Source organism: Trichomonas vaginalis, chromosome V, assembly GCF_026262505.1.
Source record: "Trichomonas vaginalis G3 chromosome V, whole genome shotgun sequence".
NCBI lineage: Eukaryota > Parabasalia > Trichomonadida > Trichomonadidae > Trichomonas > Trichomonas vaginalis.
This window is the reverse complement of record NC_067207.1, coordinates 33,212,405-33,230,154: the sequence shown is the minus strand read 5'-3', so window position 1 is coordinate 33,230,154 and position 17,750 is coordinate 33,212,405. Positions and strand designations below refer to the sequence as shown.

Sequence of the window (17,750 nt, the reverse complement as noted above, 5' to 3'; positions counted from 1 at the left end):
GTCGGAAGGAAGAACTCGGAATGCCAGAAGGAAGGACTTTTCCTGTCGGAAAGAAAAACTTTTCCTGTTGGAAGGAAGGACTTTTCCTGTCGGAAAGAAAAACTTTTCCTGTCGGAAAGAAAAACTTTTCCTGTCGGAAAGAAAAATTTTTCCTGAAGGTCGACCAAAAAGTTCTCAATTTTCGAAAATTTGAATGGTTTACGGACGGACAACAGAAAAAATTTTTCCTGTCGGAAAGAAAAACTTTTCCTGTTGGAAAGAAAAATTTTTCCTGTTGGAAGGAAGGACTTTTCCTGTTGGAAAGAAAAACTTTTCCTGTTGGAAAGAAAAACTTTTCCTGTTGGAAAGAAAAACTTTTCCTGTCGGATGGAAGGACTCGGAATGTCGGATGGAAGGACTCGGAATGCCAGAAGGATTTGACAAGACAATTTACCTTATAGAGCTACCTGAGCCATCTGAAGTCAAGCGTAAAAATAAATGGCTCATCTACCCTACTTGTTTGAAGTTGTCAAAATACTCTGTTATTTTTTCCTTTAACAATGGCAAATCTTCTTTGAATGTAAGTATTGTACAACCTTTAATATCATAGTGTGTTTGAGGTAACGTATCTTGAACTATTTGTTTCACATCTTCATTTGGGGTCATTGAAATCGGTAAGTTTTCGCGATAGAACCAATTTCTGTCAGATTTGTAAATCTTAGCAAGGTCGTAAAAGCTTTTGTTGTTTCTTCTGACTAAATGCAACATAACCATATCTCTGTCTTCTTCATTTTCCATCTCTTCAGTGTAAATCATATACTTATAGTTCTTTTCCTTTCCTTTTGGTACCGAACGTGGTATTCTTTTCTGAATGTTTTTGTCTTTTGCTTCAATGACTTCATCTTTTGCATGAAGTTTCTTTTCCATCTCTTCACGTTCTTGTCTATGAATTTCGTCAAGAAGTTTACAAACATACCATGAATAGCGAGCTGAAGCCCATTGTGCCACATTATTTACGAGAAGTCTATGAACATAATATCCTCTTAAATTTATTGGCAAATTTTTACGATTTTCATGTGTTTTATGCAAGGCCGAGAATTCTCGGTCTAGAGAAATTTCACTCAAAAGTTCTTGTGTGCTTTGGTTTTTGAACCAGTCGTCTGCGTGTTTAGTATCTGGAGCAAAACATGCTGTCAAAATACTTTGCATTTGGTACATATCGTCTTTGACCGAACGAATGAGACGAAGTTGTTTGTTAAACTGTATGTACTCATATTCTTCATTTATAGCTTCATGGACTATAACTGTTGTTGTGTTCTCTGATGTTGACATATCTGTCTTTACATACAAAATAAAAAAAATATTTTATAAAAAATTAGCGTTATTTCCTGACTTTCACAAAAGACCAAAAATAAACGCTTTACATGTATTTTTCAGCAACTTCGTCAAATAATTTTATAGCTTTATTTATCTCATCTACTTCAAACGTTTCTTTACCTTTTATGGGAGCACCATACATTTTCTCAAACTTTTCAAGTAGTTCTGTTTCAGCAGCTCTCATATCGTTAACGAACGCAACCTTAACTCTATTGACTATACTGTCATATCTTTGAGTTATATTAAATGTTCTTCCTATCTTATATCTCTTTGTATTGAAGTCCTTCGGTTTCTGAACGATGTAAAGTAAGCCTTCACTGCAACGTTCAGTATCGAATGAACCATATGTTATGAAGTTATATCCAACAACTGGGTCAATCCAGAACAAAACTACTGGTATAAGACTTTTGTCGATGAGATATGCTGTAGTTCCATAGAATCTTACCGATATCATAAGCTCAGGATTTCTTGTCAAAATTTTCTGAGTAGAAGCATTTTTAACCCAGTCGTGTGCTTTCTTTCCTTCAGATAGTGTTAAAATGTCTGACAAAGAATATTTGTTGTATTTCTTTGAGTATCTTACGTTTAAATCACCAATTCTAACCATTTTGGTGTCATTGTCTATCTTTCTAACTGTTTCAAACTCAGTGTTTGACATTTCCTGTTCTTACATACAAAATAAAAAAAAATATTTTAAAAAAACTAGCTTTTATTTTCTATCTTAAGGAAACTCATGAAATTTTCATACGGAATCTCTATCCTCGGTTTTCCGAGGGAAGCAAGCATATGCCATTTTACTCAGATTTTTGTTGCTGAATTCAATAAAAATATATTTTAGGTGAAGAGGTGAGATTTCACCTGTTTTTTCACCTAATTTTTCACCTCATGAATTTTCATGATTTCATCGTACATGTTTTGTCAAGACTTCTTCGTACATGAATTTTCATGATTTCATCGTAAATGTTTTGTCAAGACTTCTTCGTAATGAGCGTAAATGACCCAAAAATATATTTTAGGTGAAGAGGTGAGATTTCACCTCTTTTTTCACCTCTTTTTTCACCTCATGAATTTTCATGATTTCATCGTACATGTTTTGTCAAGACTTCTTCGTACATGAATTTTCATGATTTCATCGTAAATGTTTTGTCAAGACTTCTTCGTAATGAGCGTAAATGACCCAAAAATATATTTTAGGTGAAGAGGTGAGATTTCACCTCTTTTTTCACCTCTTTTTTCACCTGTTATTTTATAAGCGTTTTACATGAATTGTATGATGTATATTTGAAATCCTAAACAATTTCGTAGCTTCTATTTCTTCTGTCAGTACATCGAATGTTTTAACGATACCGAAAGTTTCTTTATACTTCTTCTTGACGTCAGATAGAAGGAAATCTTCTGCTGTTGGATAGTTTTTGTTCAGAAATTCTAACATGTCCATTTTATTTTCTGCTGGCTTTTCTGCTTCTTTCTTTAAATCTGCATAGTCGTTTCTCATTCTTTCTATCTCTTTGACGGAGTAGTTATATTTCCTCATTGCTGCTTTACATTTAGAACATTGCGGGTTCATTTTTGCGTTATATTCTGAAACCTTACCTGCAAGTACGACTAAGGCGTCAATGGTTTTCTTTAAATCTGAAGCAGTTGGTCTTATTTGTTCGTTCCATACTTTGCCTCTTCTATCTTTATCTCTTATCTGCCATACACATTCAGCAACTAACGAAACAAAGTTGTCGTAGGTCTTAAACTCCCCAGATTTATATATGTCAGAGATGTTCTTATATACCATATCGCAGTCTTTGTCCATGACTTTGTGGTTGCAATGAAAACCAAGGAATTCATAATTTACCTTTCGTATGAACTTCTTTATTTCTACTGAGTCAGTTGCTTTGACTTCAATTTCGTCGAATTCAGGAATAGTGAGTTTTTGTTGTTGGATTTCAGGAAGTTTAGGTAGATGGTCGATGAGGTCCTGCATGTCGTAAAGATACTGTTCATTTGTTTCATCTTTTGCAGTGCAATCTAAATCTCCTTGGAGAAGTTCTTGCTTTATCTTCTGGATTTCTGTTTCGAAAGTATATGAAGAAGGAATGAAGCTTTTCATCTCTACTAACATTGACGTAGGATTCATGACTAACGAGTTTGGTGCTGTTGTTGCTAACATGTTCTTACAATAAAAATAAAAAAATATTTTTTTTAAAAAACTAACTTTATTTTTTATGTTTTTTGTGAAAGTGTCAAAATTCATGAATTTCGAGAGTTTTCTACGATGTTAGAAAACGTGTTAGAAAACGGGTGAGATGTCACCTCTTCACCTAAATTATATTTTTGGGTCATTTACACTCATTACGATGAAGAAATCATGACAAAACATTTACGATGAAACCTTGACAAAACATATACGATGAAACCTTGACAAAACATTTACGATGAAACCTTGACAAAACATTTACGATGAAACCTTGACAAAACATATACGATGAAACCTTGACAAAACATATACGATGAAATCATGAAAATTCATGAGGTGAAAAAAGAGGTGAAAAAAGAGGTGAAATCTCACCTCTTCACCTAAAATATATTTTTTGGTCATTTACGCTCATTACGATGAAGTTTCGACAAAACATTTACGTTCATGTTTGACAAAACATTTACGATGAAATCATGAAAATTCAAGAGGGTGAAAAAACAGGTGAAAAAAGAGGTGAAATCTCACCTCTTCACCTAAACATTATTTTTGTCGAAAAAAAAATGGTTCATTTACTCACAATATTTTTTTACAAAACGACCCCAAACTTTTAACTTCTTTTCTGCAGCTTCTAATGAAATTTTAGCGAGTTCATATTCTCTAAATTCTCTCTTTAAATCTTCTTGTTCCCATTGGTCTAGTTCGTATGGAGAATCTCTATAACCAGAACATATCTCACGTTCATGTTCTATTTGTTTTTCATGCATTTTTCTAACTTCTTGTTCGAACAAAGGTTTTGCATTCTCTACTGTATCTTCAAGTTCTTCTTCATCTAATTTCTCATGAACTTTCTTGTCTATGGAGTCCAGAATTTTTCCAACTGCTATACAATATTTTGGAGAAGCCCACATTGCAATATAGTTTACAAGTCTTGGGTCTACATACGTTCCTCTAACCTGTTTGATTTCATCAGGAATTCCTGCATGAACCTTGTATAAAAAGCAACCCGCTGTTTTCCGCGGGTTGGTATATTCTTCACAAAATGCCGTATAATACTCTTCCCAGGACTTATTTTCCAACAACCTTCTAAAGTCTTTCCTAAACTGCTGACACATATTTGTTGCATTTATATAACCATCCTTGTCTCTACGTAAGACTTCAATACCGTTGTAAGTGCCTTTTGTGAATGTTTCGCCATTAGATTTGTTCGTGAACGTTTTTGCTTCGACTGTCATTCAGTACGTACAATAAAAATAAAAAACTAAACTTTTTTTCTATCTTAAGGAAATTTCATGAAAATTCAAGAGGTGACAAAACATTTACGATGAAATCATGAAAATTCATGAAAATTCAAGAGGGTAGAAAAGAGGTTAGAAAAGAGGTTAGATATACCCATCTACCCTAAAATATATTTTTGGGTCATTTACGCTCATTCCGATGAAGAAGTTTCGACAAAACATTTACGAAGAAATTCATGAAAATTCAAGAGGGTAGAAAAGAGGTTAGAAAAGAGGTTAGATATACCCATCTAACCAAAACTCATTTTTCAATACTTTTTCAGCACTTCTCCGTAGTTATATATGAAAGACAATTCGAGATAAAAGTCGTAGTACAATGGAACAATATGTTGCACACCATTTGTTGTGAACCAAACTTGAAAGTCAGAGAAACTGTTACTAGGTGGTTCGTAGAATTTAGAAGCAAAGTCATAAAAGTCCTTACCAATACAAAGAAAACTATTGTTGCTTGAACTGAAACTTGCATGACACATGACATTTTGAGGGTCAAACACGTTTCTATAAACTGTCAAATCTGTTGGTGGGCGTATAAACCAGAACGGACCGTCAGGTGGTAATGGTTCGTTCTGGTTTAGTAACCGAAGAAATTGTGCCCAAGAACGTTTGTCTACTTGCCAAAATAAAAACTGTGTATCTCTTGGAGGGTTATTTTCAATCCTTTGAAATGAAACTGTGGAGTTCATCTTGTCATATTCTAGTTTCAGATAGTATGTTCCATTTAGTAAAGAATCGTATTTTTCTTGAAATTCCCAGTAGTATTTGTTTATTTGAGTTTGAAAGTCATTTAGAGTCTTCTCAAGACTTTCGTCTGAACGAATTGTAAAGATTCTCATTTCGTCAAATTTGTCTATTAGACCATCAGAACTCTATATTGCCCATGAAAATATACTGCGAACATAAAAGCGTTAGTTCTATTTGAAAACAAAACTCTTCTAAATCCTATTGCCTTTGCATCTGAAGGACTTTGAAGCCAACGAATTGGAAAGTCAAAGCGGTAGGAGCCGGATGAAATTTCTTCATCTGATATAGTCCTACCAGCGTTTGTAAAGATATAGTCTAACGGTTTTGTATCTGCTGCTTTTGTTTTTGTTTTCAACCTGAACATTTTAATATATGTAAAAATATACTGTTTTAAAAAATGTTTTAAAATGGTATGCCATATAGCTTCTTGAATTTGTTAAGATGTATTTGAACGTATTTTCCATCTGTATCTCTAGTGTTTACATAAGCACAGCCCGCCTTAGTAAAACATACTTGTAATTTTCTATAGTTTACGCCGGTATAAAAGTAGAAAGAGTCCTGTTCTTCGCTATAGTAGTAAAACTCAAACGTATGCTTACCATAGTCTGTAATTTCAATTGCTTCATCTTCTAGTTCGTCGACAAATTCGAATACTATATCTCCAAATTTGCCTCTGTTCTTACTGTTTTCAGAACAAGTGACCCAGCGTAAGTTTTCAAGTCTATTGTCGTTTCTTATATGGTTTATATGGTCTACAAAAGGTAGATTGTTAGGGTTCGGTATAAAATGAGTTGCAATGACAACATGTTTAAGATAGTGTTTCCCACCAATCCTCATCCTAGCATATCCGTTATTTTGCTCCCATTCGCTTAAAACTCTTTTTGTCTTTTTGTTTCTGACTTCAAATGACTCACAACAGTGAATTTCATATTTCTCATCTAACAAACAAGTTTTCCAACGGTCTTCTCCAACAAACTCGGCGTACATTTCAAATAAAATAAAAAAATATATTTTAAAAAATATATGTTTTTCTCTTTACTTTACGTAACCACCGGCTACCAAAAGCCTTTGACGCCAACCCATACCAGCTAATGAAGGTTGACTTGGTTTAGTTTGGAAACTAAACTTTGGTTTTGGTTTATCTTCAGTTTTTGGTTTTTCTTCTTCTATCGGTTTTTCGTCACTTTTCGGTTCCTCTGACTTTACTTCACTTGCAGGAACAGTTGTGTCGTCAACATCTTCATAAATATCATATGCCATTTGTTTTTGTTTTCCTTTCAACTTTTTGTGTTTGTTGTAAAGTTTAGAATATTTCGACTCTAAGTCAATGAGATGTTCTATAATGAACTGTTGGTCAGTGAAGTAAACTTTTCCATCTGTTGTCTCGAAAGCTCCTTCAGACTTCAATATTTTATTTGTGAGAGTCTGTTTCTTTTTTGAGATACTAGCCGTTCCATTTCTATGAAAAGTGACTTTATAGTTAGGGTTTGTATTTCCAGACCTGGCACTTTCTATTATTGAATTTTTCTCTTCATCTGTAAGTTCTTTGACAGGTTTTGACAATGGTTCTGAACTTTTTGTTTGTGGTGTCAAATCTACCGTTTCAACTTCTTCGGTCATTTCATCTCAGTAAAAATTTTAGTTTGTTTTGTTTTCAACTGGTTGTTTAGGTTTTTTAAGTCGGTCTAAAACTTCCTGAGGTATAGGAAGAACTTGACAAACACGTGGTTGTGTAACTGCTGGAAGCCGACAAATCCATCTTGAGCCCATTTGTCTCAATGCTGTATTGTTCATTTCATCTCAGTAAAAAATTTTACATTCCCCAAGTTTGAGGCGGTTGAGGTTGGTTATTGTTTACCCACTGTTGTGCATGGTTATATCCTCTGTTAAAGAATCTTTCACCTTGGTCCATATAGTGTCCTGCTTGGTTATAGTAGTCATTTGCTTTGTTATAATAGTTTCCTGCTTGTCTTCCTACATTGTCCATCCATCCTTGAACTTTTCCTCTTGTTTCAGGATTTGGAATAAGATTTGTTGCATCTCGTGCTACCTCCCAACCTTTCTGTACAGTTTGTATAATAGGTTGTGCTTTCTCTTTAAGTATACCTAATGTACTCAAAATCTTCCTTCCAACTCCAAATACACCTCTGGCTATTGTTCCACTGCGGGCAAAAATCTGGATGCAACTCCTGCTAATGCGCCAAATAAACCCATTTCTTATAGGATAAAAATGACGAATCCAAACAAGGACCCGTATGTTTCTAAAGCAACAAAGAAAGCACTCATGGTAAAAATCTTTAGTTCAACACCAAAATGCTTGGTTTATGGATATCTTGGAAAACATTCCGAGGTATAGAGAAGATGGACCACCATACTGGCTAATATTTGTTGGTCAAAACACAAGATACTGTGAAGCCATACCATTACAGTCCAAAAATATTTTAGATGTGAAAACTGCTTTGACAATATTCGTTGACAAATACCATCCAACAAAACTGACATCTGACTGTGAAAGTTCTTTCAAATCAGACGATATTAAAAACTATCTGCGTTCAAAAAATGTAAACCAATATTTCATTGTCGACCAAAACCATTCTGCTCTTGGTGTCATTGACAGTTGTATAAAAATCTTAAGAGACTTAAACCAACCACAAGGTGGTGAGGTAGATGAAATGTCATATGACGACAAATATAGACACTTCTCCATGGCAAAGATGAGACAAGTTTTAAATATTTACAATAGCCGTAAACAAAAAGGTTTGGGAAACCACTCCCCCGAAGAAATGAAAAACAACCCTGACTTAGAGAAAGACTATATATTTAATAGTTTAGTCAAAAGAGACAAACAGAAAGAATGCCAGGCTTCAAACTTAAGAAAGGTGACAAAGTAAAAATAGAAATACCTAAACGCGACCCATATGAAAATACTATTGACTATGACAACAATGGGAACCCGACAGGTACTCGCATTCGTGTTCGTAAAAATAGAAGAAAGTATACAAGAGAATATTATGAAGTTTTAGGCAAACATGGCAAAATGTACACACTGCAAGCAGAAGATAAAACTACTATTGTCAGACCTCGTTTCAAACTTGTCAAAGTTCAAGTGGTATACTTTCAAAGACAGTTCCTAACAAATATAAGACAACTCCTGACGAATATGCTAAAGAAGTTGAAAATGACGACTAAACAATTCTATACCATGCGTAAACTGTCATGTAAGGTGGCATGTATTCTTTACTCTGTCCCGTTGTTTGCGTATATCCTGAAACGAAATGTGTATGGTTTCCTTCTCCCTGCGTGTCATCCCAGTAACAATTTATAGCAAACTTAACGTCGTCTTTAACATCATATCCTTTACCTTTTGTCAAGGCGTGCCAATCCCAAAATTTATGCTTATGCCAACCTGCTTGAGATGTACTTAAATCTACGTAGTGACTGTGCGCAGGTAGGTTTTCACCTGAAATCGTTTTACTTCCGCCTGTTTCCTTTGAAGAGTTTGCACAATACAAAAACCTGTCGACTATTTGAGTCCAAGTTCCAAAACCAAGTACTACTTCTGGTCTGGTAGAGTTCATTGACGTGTAAATAGAACCTATAGGATATACTGTTTGAAGTATTTCTGTCTTTAACGTTTGAAGCTCTGTTTTGTCAGCTTTCTTATCTAACTCATCGTTAACATATGTTTTGTCAGCTTTTTTATCTAACTCATCGTTAACATATGTTTTGTCAGCTTTGTTGTCATATAAATCTTGAGCAGTGAATTTAACTTTGTTTTCATCCTCCATGACATAGACATTTCTACATCTAATGTATCTCATCGTTGTTATGTCTTCTTCCGATGTTAAACCTTGTGGAAAGTTAGGAGGTTTCCAATTTAATACATCCCCACCAGTTTCTTCAACCGTTCCTTCAATATTTTCTATACCAACAGTTGCGAAGAAATCGTGTGTATGTCCAACGTCACTTTTCTTGTTTAAGGTTTCTTGTAAGTTTGTAATATCAGATATGGTATGTGTATGAGTCTTTTTAGAATATTCTTTGTCAGCTCTTGTCACTTCACTTGACATTTTATTGTCAACATATGTTTTATCCGCTTTGTCATCTAACATTGCTGGTAGTTCATCTACGTCATAGATGTTATGTGTATGATGTTTTTGTGGGTATGTTCTATCTGTCCATGCGAGAATATAGTCTCTTGTTGCATCTACATACTCTTTGTCAGCTTTGTTGTCAACATCTGCTTTCAAAAGAAGTTCTTTTATAGGTTTCTCGTTTAAAGTTCCTTTTGTTGGATTTACACAGACAGTATGGTTCTTACTGTCTTGAAACAGAAACTCGTCTGTTAAAGGGTTTAATGTCAGTTTTAAGTTTCCTTCTTTCAATGACTCAGATATCTTAGAATAGTTTGAAAAGTTTGTTGTGTTCTTATTTAGAGCTTGCACAATGAGTTGTCGGTTGTGTTGTATTTCTCTCATAGACGCTGTTTCTTTCGACATTTTTATTCTAGATAAAATATGCTTTCAATAGAAAAAGAAAATTCAAGAGTTGCTACAACTAAACCATTAGATGAACTTTTTACTAATGTCGGTCAAAAGTTTGAGACAGAGACCGTAAAGCATGAAGGCTATCGTTTTGACTACCCACTAAGATGGTTAAGAGACCCATCCGTCACAAAAGCTATTGGCTTTCGTAGAATGAAGTTCATTTCAGAAGCCATACATGGTTTCCCATTTACGGTCGCTTTTGAAGTTCGATACTATAACAAAGAAAAACGTACGTATGAGAAATTTGAACAGGGAAAACTTTTACAAGTGAATTTGCTTGTAAACTTAGAAACAACTCTTCAAGCTTTTCAAGAAAAAATAAACGATATCTATCTCGAATATGCAAAACAGTACAACATTGACGAAGGAGAATACCATCTCGATATTATATATGACAGGAAAAATGCAACTGTTAAAATCAATAGAATAGAAGACCTTGGAGAAAACGTTTATATTTCTACAAAATATAACAACTTGGCATGGCATAGATTTATGAGGATGTTAAATCAGCCTGCATGGTATCCAGTACACCCGGACTATTATGAAGTCGAAAACCCTAATGGAACATATGAAAATGTTTTCGACTCAGATGCTATTATAGTTCATGCTTCATTTTCTGGTGCACAAAACTCTTTTTTATGCTTGGCAAATGACTTTTACGAAAAACCTACAAAGCTATATGAACCACCGAGTGGAAGTATTTCAGACTTTCAAGTATGGTTTACTACAGATGGAAGAAAGAGAATAATTCCATTATACCACGCGTTTTACTTAGAACTTAGTTTCATATACAACTACTATCGAACGGTAAAAATATAATTTTAATACGGTTGAGGTGTTGGATTTGGTTGCCAACTAGACTGTGGTGCAGGTTCAGGCTGTTGTATAACAGGAGCTTGCTCTTCTGGTTCAGGGTCTTTAGGTATAATACCAACGAACTGACCTACTCTTTTGCCAATATTTTTGACTCCGTTCCAAATTCCTCTTCCGACAGATTTTATTCCATTCCATATACCTCTTCCAACATTTCGAAAGAAGTTTCCTATCTTACTGAAGAAACCCATTTTACTATATGTAAAAATCTAATGTCCGCCTAGTCTCTTACGTTTCCTTCTGAGTTCCATTGCATTTTTTAACTGGAGCTCATACATTCTATTTCTCCTCTGGTAGAAAACATACTCTGGGTCAACTCCTGTGTTCGCGTCATCTGCATAAAGTTGTTTATATCCCACTTCAGGGTTTGTATAAAACTCTTTCCATCTCATATTTGCATACCATGGTGGCAAACCTAACGCAGCGTCATTTGACATGGCAGTTTGCATTTGTACATCTGTTGGCACTTGACCATAGTTTGCCATTGCAGTTTGTATTCTAACTTCATTTGGAATATTCTCTGGGTTTGGTTGTCCAGGTTGCTGTGCATTCGCTAAGTTCTGTGCGTCCATTTAATATTAGATAAAAATATCTCTTACGAGTACATATGCTGAACATTTGCAGGCATTGGTTCATCTTCATATTCTCTGTACTTTTCTGCCACGTCAAAGAAATAAATGACACAATGGAAAAAACCTAAAACAAGTAGTCCTATTTCAAACCACATTTACTTACTAGTAAAATTTCTTTGTTATGACACTTTCTCCAGTTTATAGGACCTCTCTCATATTCTATCTTGTCATATCTAAACTCATAGTCATGTATGTCCTCTAACCATCTCATGACACTTTCCAAACCACTTTTATCGGATGTAAAGTAAAAGCATGGATGGTTATGTAAAACGTCTAAAGTTTCTAAAGAGTCTCTCAAAGTCCAGTCTACTTGGTATTGAAAATCCCATGTGTTATAGAACGGCGGGTCCACTATAAAGAAAACATTTTCCTTGTCTTTATATTTTTCATACAACTCTGTCCAATGACATCTCACAAACTCTATACCCTCAATATATTTTTCTATGTTCTCTTTGAAAACATTTGTATAGTTAAGATATAAAACTTTTGACATAAGTGTTTCAATGTCATGAACTCTTATAGCACCACTATATAATAGTCTAGCAGATATACTATCCCAGTCAATATACTCTGCCTTTTTCAAAACCTCTCTGACAGTATTTTTCTTATCTAATGGTATACGTTCCATCTTACCTATAGGTATCTTTTCTTTTAACTCTTTCAATATTTTGTTTGTGTCTGGTATATGTTTGAGACGGTTCATATAGTTGTCGAAGTCATTGCATATAATCTTTGAGTCAGGAAATATTGTATGGCACAAATGAGATATATAGAAACTTCCACCGAACAAGTCTACAAATGTTAGACCATTCGGTAGTTTCTTAAGTTCTCTCAATAGAATATCTTTACATCTACTCTTATTTCCAAAGAAGGGTAACGGTGGTTTTGTAAAATTCATTTTATATATATAATAAAAATGTTTTTTCCTGAAAAGTGACAGAAAAGCGGTTTTTGACAGATGTTTATTGTGACTTCTTCGTAAAGACTTTGTTATGACTTCTTCGTAAAGACTTTGTTGAGATTTCTTCGTAAATGAGTGTAAATGACCCAAAAATATATTTTAGGTGAAGAGGTGAGATTTCACCTCTTTTTTCACCTCATTTCTCACCTCTTGAATTTTCATGAATTTCTTCGTAAAGACTTTGTTAAGACTTCTTCATCTAATTTCTCATGAACTTTCTTGTCTATGTTTTGTCAAGACTTCTTCTTCGTAAATGTTTTGTCAAGACTTCTTCTTCGTAAATGACCCTAGTAGTATATTTTTGGTGTAAATTTCATGAAAATTCAAGAGGGTGAAAAATTAGGTGAAAAAACAGGTGAAATCTCACCTCTTCACCTAAAATATATTTTTGGTGTAAATTTCATGAAAATTCAAGAGGGTGAAAAATTAGGTGAAAAAACAGGTGAAATCTCACCTCTTCACCTAAACATTATTTTTGGTGTAAATTTCATGAAAATTCAACGGGTGAAAAAAGAGGTGAAAAAACAGGTGAAATCTCACCTCTTCACCTAAACATTATTTTTGGTGTAAATTTCATGAAAATTCAAGAGGGTGAAAAATTAGGTGAAAAAACAGGTGAAATCTCACCTCTTCACCTAAAATATATTTTTGTCTGATTTTACGAAGAAGTCTTGACAAAACATTTACGAAGAAGAAGTCTTGACAAAACATTTACGAAGAAGTCTTGACAAAACATTTACGAAGAAGAAGTCTTGACAAAACATTTACGAAGAAGAAGTCTTGACAAAACATTTACGAAGAAGAAGTCTTGACAAAACATTTACGAAGAAGTCTTGACAAAGTCTTTACGATGAAGTCTTGACAAAGTCTTTACGATGAAATCTTGACAAAGTCTTTACGATGAAATTCATGAAAATTCAAGAGGTGAAAAATGAGGTGAAAAAACAGGTGAAATCTCACCTCTTCACCTAAAATATATTTTTATTGAATTCTGTATAATATTCTGAGTAATATGACAGATGTTTATATAACACTTTCTCCGGTTTATAGGACCTCTCTCATATTCTATCTTGTCATATCAAAACTCATAGTCATGTTTGTCCTCTAAGACTTCATTTATACTAAACATCTTCAGGGCTAGAAGGCACGAAGTGCCTGGAAGCCCCACTACCTTTTTTTTTTTTTTTTTTTTTTTTTTTTTTTTTTTTTTTTTTTTTTTTTTTTAAATCGCGTTATTGGTTCAATCTAAAGATCATTATTTAAAAAGTGAACTAAAAAATATAAATATAAGAATAAAATATAAATATAAGAATAAAATAAAAATTGTAATAAGAATGTTATAAAAAGTTTTTTAGATTTGAGTTGCCGATAGGCTTGAGCAAATGTATTTTTATTGCTAAAGGTTTTTCTGTTAGATTTATGTAATATTTTTTTAGTTAAAGGTAAATTATGATTAATTAGTGCAGTAAAGTAAGACTTCAAGAATTTTGACCAGTAAAGTGGGATTGAGGTATTTGTTATCGAGATTGTTTGATTTTAGATCTCTGATTTCGGCAAGTATGCAGAAAAACCATATTGTGAGCAGTCTAAAATGGATAAACAGCCATTCTAGATTCAAAAAATCTTTGTGAATTGCTTTGTTATTGAGAAGTAATACAACCGAATCCCAAAACTATTTTTAAAAAATTAATCGTATTATCAGAAAAAGTTCATATCGTTTTGTAATTATCAGAAAAGTATATCATTAAAACTTTAAAATCGTATAATAAAGTTAACAACAATTCTGTTTAGTAGCAAATATAATTCTGAAAGCATTCAAAAAAAATATACTAAAAAGTCAGTTGCAAATTTACTTAATTTGATTATAAATAATGAAACACTGTATGATATCCTAGTAATAAAAAATAATTTTAGGAATGAGTATTTTTTTTAATTTTTTTTAAAAATGGTATTTTCAACTAGTATCCATCAAATACTATTTGTACTAATCTACTAATATTATATGTGCGAAAATAAGATAAGTTATTAGATAATAATAAACATTACAGGCGAAAAAATCTTTTTAAGCCTGAAGACGCCTTGGATTTATTAATAAATCGATTTTATATATTTTTGCTGTATTTGGAAGATAATCTGTATCATACTCCATATAATTTTAATTGTTTGCAAAATCTTATTATCAATACAAGAATTATAATAATTTTTTCTTGTCGAAATTCTATTCAATGCTTCATAAATGGCCGAACATCTTTGTGCTTTTAAAAATTGAATATAGTATCAATTTTATAAAATAAATAAAATTTTTGAAATCAACAATTATCACTTCATTAATGTCCAATCGACAAAGAACAACATCCAGTACTCGAAGTTCGCAAGCATCAGGAACTCGAAACTCGCAAACACCAAGAAGTTCTCAAGCATCTGTACAAAACCCTGCTCCAACACAAACTTCTACAGCAACTGTGCCCCGTTCAAGATCAGAAAGGGAACCAGCTGCAACAGAGCAAATTCCTCCTCCAGCACAAGAAAACGTGACAGCGGTTAATCCCATTCAAATTGCGACTTCATCTGAAATTTCAGAAAATGAAATCGATCCAACAGATCCAATTTCATTTTTTACCCAAAGAGAAGCAGAATATATGGAATCATTTGTTGATGTTCCTGTAAATGATGTACCAGAGCCAAAGATCAAAGAACCACTAAAAATTAGGATCGAAGAAATTTTAAGGGAGCAACAAAATAATCGTCTCACAAAATTGACAAATTTGACATACAAAGATTTTAGAGATTTATTACATCTTTATTTTAATACTCTTGAACACAATCATTATAAACACACTAGAGTATCATTGGAATCGAGATTGCTAATAACATTAACTTGGTTGAAACATTCTGGTTCATTTAAAGAATTAGGAGCACAATTTGGAATCAAAAAACACATACAAGAGCTATTGTAATGGATATCATAAATAAAATTGGTTTAAAAATTGGTGAGGACTTTGTCAAATGGAGACCCTATATTCGGTGGGACGAAAGTGAAAAATCTACCGAATATCCCGGTATGCTTGGAGCTTTGGACGCTACAGTACAAGAAATTGGAAGAGCAAAAGATCAAAATTTATATTACTCTGGAAAACATAAAATGTGTTGTGTCAAAGTTCAATGTTTTGTCAGTCCCAAAGGAAGATTACTTCACTTTTCGAAACCAATCCGTGGAAAAAGACATGATTTTAGATTATTTAAAAAAACAAAAAATTCATTTCTATCTTAAAAGCAGAAAAAGAAAGAATGAATGCAGAAATTGAGACAGAGCCATGCTTATTAGCAGATTCAGGATATCAAGGTATTAATGATATAATACCATGGGCAAAAACTCCTTTTAAACGTCAAAGGAATACAGAATTAACAGATGATCAGAAGGAATACAACCGAAAACTCTCCAGTAATCGAATCATTGTCGAGAATTATTTTTCTCGACTCAAACAATACTGGAGAGTGATTGGTGGTAAATGGCCATTGAAAATCAAGGGTGATCTAACATTTTATCATCACACCTTTGCAATGTGTGCAGGCCTTACAAATAAACTTTTGTGCCGACGTCCATTACGTAGAGGTGCTGAAAGATGGGATCTTTTAGATCTTGATAGCATGGATGAAAATAGCGAGGCATATAACTATCAAGAATCAGTTTCTGAAGATGACAGTGAAAATTCTTATTAATAAAAAATTATATTTATTCTTATTAATAAAAATTATTTTATTCATATATTAAAATATATAAAATTAAATTTGATTTAGAATTGCCACTCTTGGTGTGTCACTTTTATAACCGTCACATCATATATGTCACTTTTATAACCGTTATATCATAAATATTAGCTTGTTACATAATTCACTTTCCATAAATATGATAACATTCATTTAATTGTTAATTGTTGATTGTTATTAATTAGTTACATTATTCGCTTTCCATTAATATGATAACATTCATTTAATTGTTAATTGTTGATTGTTATTAATTAGTTACATTATTCGCTTTCCATTAATATGATAACATTCATTTAATTGTTGATTGTTGATTGTTAATTGTTGATTGTTATTAATTAGTTACATTATTCACTTTCCATAAATATAATAACATTCATTTAATTGTTAATTGTTAATTGTTGATTGTTAATTGTTGATTGATATTGATTAGTTACATTATTCACTTTCCATTAATATGATAACATTCATTTAATTGTTGATTGTTGATTGTTATTAATTAGTTACATTATTCGCTTTCCATAAATATGATAACATTCATTTAATTATTAATTGTTGATTGTTATTAATTAGTTACATTATTCGCTTTCCATTAATATGATAACATTCATTTAATTGTTGATTGTTGATTGTTAATTGTTGATTGTTGATTGTTAATTGTTGATTGTTATTAATTAGTTACATTATTCACTTTCCATAAATATAATAACATTCATTTAATTGTTAATTGTTAATTGTTGATTGTTAATTGTTGATTGATATTGATTAGTTACATTATTCACTTTCCATTAATATGATAACATTCATTTAATTGTTGATTGTTGATTGTTATTGATTAGTTACATTATTCACTTTCCATAAATATAATAACATTCATTAGTTAGTATGGGTTAGTTGTGTACGGAGGCACTGCGTTCCACCTTACACCTGATATGTGAATTTGACACTTTACAAAACTGTTAACGTATATTTTACAAATCAAACGACAACACTAACTTAACCTTAAATATTTACAAAGCCACCAACCACTTCACCTCACTAATGTAAAAAATAAACGTTCTCACTTACAAAAGTATTGCAACTCCTCCCATTGCTGTGCTTCACATAACAGCTCATAATCTTCTGACTCATTTTCTTCTTCATATAGGTCAAAGTCACTGTCAAAATAAATGTTAGTAAGTTTTGACAAAGCTAATGAAACACGCTTACCGTTTGTATCATATGCTTGTATAAACTTTCCATTATGCTTGTAGTCATAAACGCTCAAACTAACTTTACCCTTTCTCCCTCGTATCTGATAGAATGTATTTTCACGAGGAACGAAGAACAAATTCTTGAACTCATGACCGTTGTAGTTTGTTATCTCAATAGTTTTCGTCATTTATATAAAAA

The 17,750-nt window shown here is 32.7% G+C and overlaps 13 protein-coding genes across 13 annotated transcripts, besides 2 other annotated features; 3 read left to right on the top strand and 10 right to left on the bottom strand.

Moving 5' to 3' along the window:
• Window positions 1-13,795: part of a mobile genetic element that runs on past the window's edge.
• On the bottom strand, window positions 487-1,188 carry TVAGG3_0448650 (KilA, N-terminal/APSES-type HTH, DNA-binding family; the record flags this gene model as incomplete). The annotated part of the gene is made up of 1 exon (XM_051234516.1): window positions 487-1,188. The coding sequence occupies one exon, from the start codon at window positions 1,186-1,188 to the stop codon at window positions 487-489; it is 702 nt and encodes a 233-aa protein (XP_051104246.1).
• Window positions 2,603-3,517, bottom strand: TVAGG3_0448640 (organellar and viral DNA polymerase type B; the record flags this gene model as incomplete). Its single annotated transcript, XM_051234515.1, has 1 exon — window positions 2,603-3,517. One exon carries the CDS (start codon window positions 3,515-3,517, stop codon window positions 2,603-2,605), a length of 915 nt encoding a protein of 304 aa, XP_051104245.1.
• Window positions 4,152-4,776, bottom strand: TVAGG3_0448630 (uncharacterized protein; the record flags this gene model as incomplete). The annotated part of the gene is made up of 1 exon (XM_051234514.1): window positions 4,152-4,776. A coding segment is annotated over one exon (625 nt), but the record flags the coding sequence as incomplete, so codon positions are not given.
• On the bottom strand, window positions 5,088-5,672 carry TVAGG3_0448620 (uncharacterized protein; the record flags this gene model as incomplete). The annotated part of the gene is made up of 1 exon (XM_051234513.1): window positions 5,088-5,672. The coding sequence occupies one exon, from the start codon at window positions 5,670-5,672 to the stop codon at window positions 5,088-5,090; it is 585 nt and encodes a 194-aa protein (XP_051104243.1).
• On the bottom strand, window positions 5,983-6,567 carry TVAGG3_0448610 (His-Me finger endonucleases family; the record flags this gene model as incomplete). The annotated part of the gene is made up of 1 exon (XM_051234512.1): window positions 5,983-6,567. The coding sequence occupies one exon, from the start codon at window positions 6,565-6,567 to the stop codon at window positions 5,983-5,985; it is 585 nt and encodes a 194-aa protein (XP_051104242.1).
• TVAGG3_0448600 (phage tail repeat-like family) lies at window positions 6,616-6,840 on the bottom strand (the record flags this gene model as incomplete). The annotated part of the gene is made up of 1 exon (XM_051234511.1): window positions 6,616-6,840. One exon carries the CDS (start codon window positions 6,838-6,840, stop codon window positions 6,616-6,618), a length of 225 nt encoding a protein of 74 aa, XP_051104241.1.
• Window positions 7,219-7,374, bottom strand: TVAGG3_0448590 (uncharacterized protein; the record flags this gene model as incomplete). The annotated part of the gene is made up of 1 exon (XM_001313886.2): window positions 7,219-7,374. One exon carries the CDS (start codon window positions 7,372-7,374, stop codon window positions 7,219-7,221), a length of 156 nt encoding a protein of 51 aa, XP_001313888.1.
• On the bottom strand, window positions 9,056-10,079 carry TVAGG3_0448580 (phage tail repeat-like family; the record flags this gene model as incomplete). The annotated part of the gene is made up of 1 exon (XM_051234510.1): window positions 9,056-10,079. A coding segment is annotated over one exon (1,024 nt), but the record flags the coding sequence as incomplete, so codon positions are not given.
• On the top strand, window positions 10,098-10,467 carry TVAGG3_0448570 (uncharacterized protein; the record flags this gene model as incomplete). Its single annotated transcript, XM_051234509.1, has 1 exon — window positions 10,098-10,467. A coding segment is annotated over one exon (370 nt), but the record flags the coding sequence as incomplete, so codon positions are not given.
• TVAGG3_0448560 (phage tail repeat-like family) lies at window positions 11,712-12,530 on the bottom strand (the record flags this gene model as incomplete). Its single annotated transcript, XM_051234508.1, has 1 exon — window positions 11,712-12,530. The coding sequence occupies one exon, from the start codon at window positions 12,528-12,530 to the stop codon at window positions 11,712-11,714; it is 819 nt and encodes a 272-aa protein (XP_051104238.1).
• A 1,128-nt stretch (window positions 13,796-14,923) lies between the features above and the next one.
• On the top strand, window positions 14,924-15,550 carry TVAGG3_0448540 (DDE endonuclease family; the record flags this gene model as incomplete). Its single annotated transcript, XM_001296161.2, has 1 exon — window positions 14,924-15,550. One exon carries the CDS (start codon window positions 14,924-14,926, stop codon window positions 15,548-15,550), a length of 627 nt encoding a protein of 208 aa, XP_001296162.2.
• Window positions 15,551-15,881: 331 nt separating this feature from the next.
• TVAGG3_0448530 (DDE endonuclease family) lies at window positions 15,882-16,313 on the top strand (the record flags this gene model as incomplete). Its single annotated transcript, XM_051234507.1, has 1 exon — window positions 15,882-16,313. The coding sequence occupies one exon, from the start codon at window positions 15,882-15,884 to the stop codon at window positions 16,311-16,313; it is 432 nt and encodes a 143-aa protein (XP_051104237.1).
• A 943-nt stretch (window positions 16,314-17,256) lies between these two features.
• Window positions 17,257-17,750: part of a mobile genetic element that runs on past the window's edge.
• TVAGG3_0448520 (uncharacterized protein) lies at window positions 17,419-17,739 on the bottom strand (the record flags this gene model as incomplete). Its single annotated transcript, XM_001296162.1, has 1 exon — window positions 17,419-17,739. The coding sequence occupies one exon, from the start codon at window positions 17,737-17,739 to the stop codon at window positions 17,419-17,421; it is 321 nt and encodes a 106-aa protein (XP_001296163.1).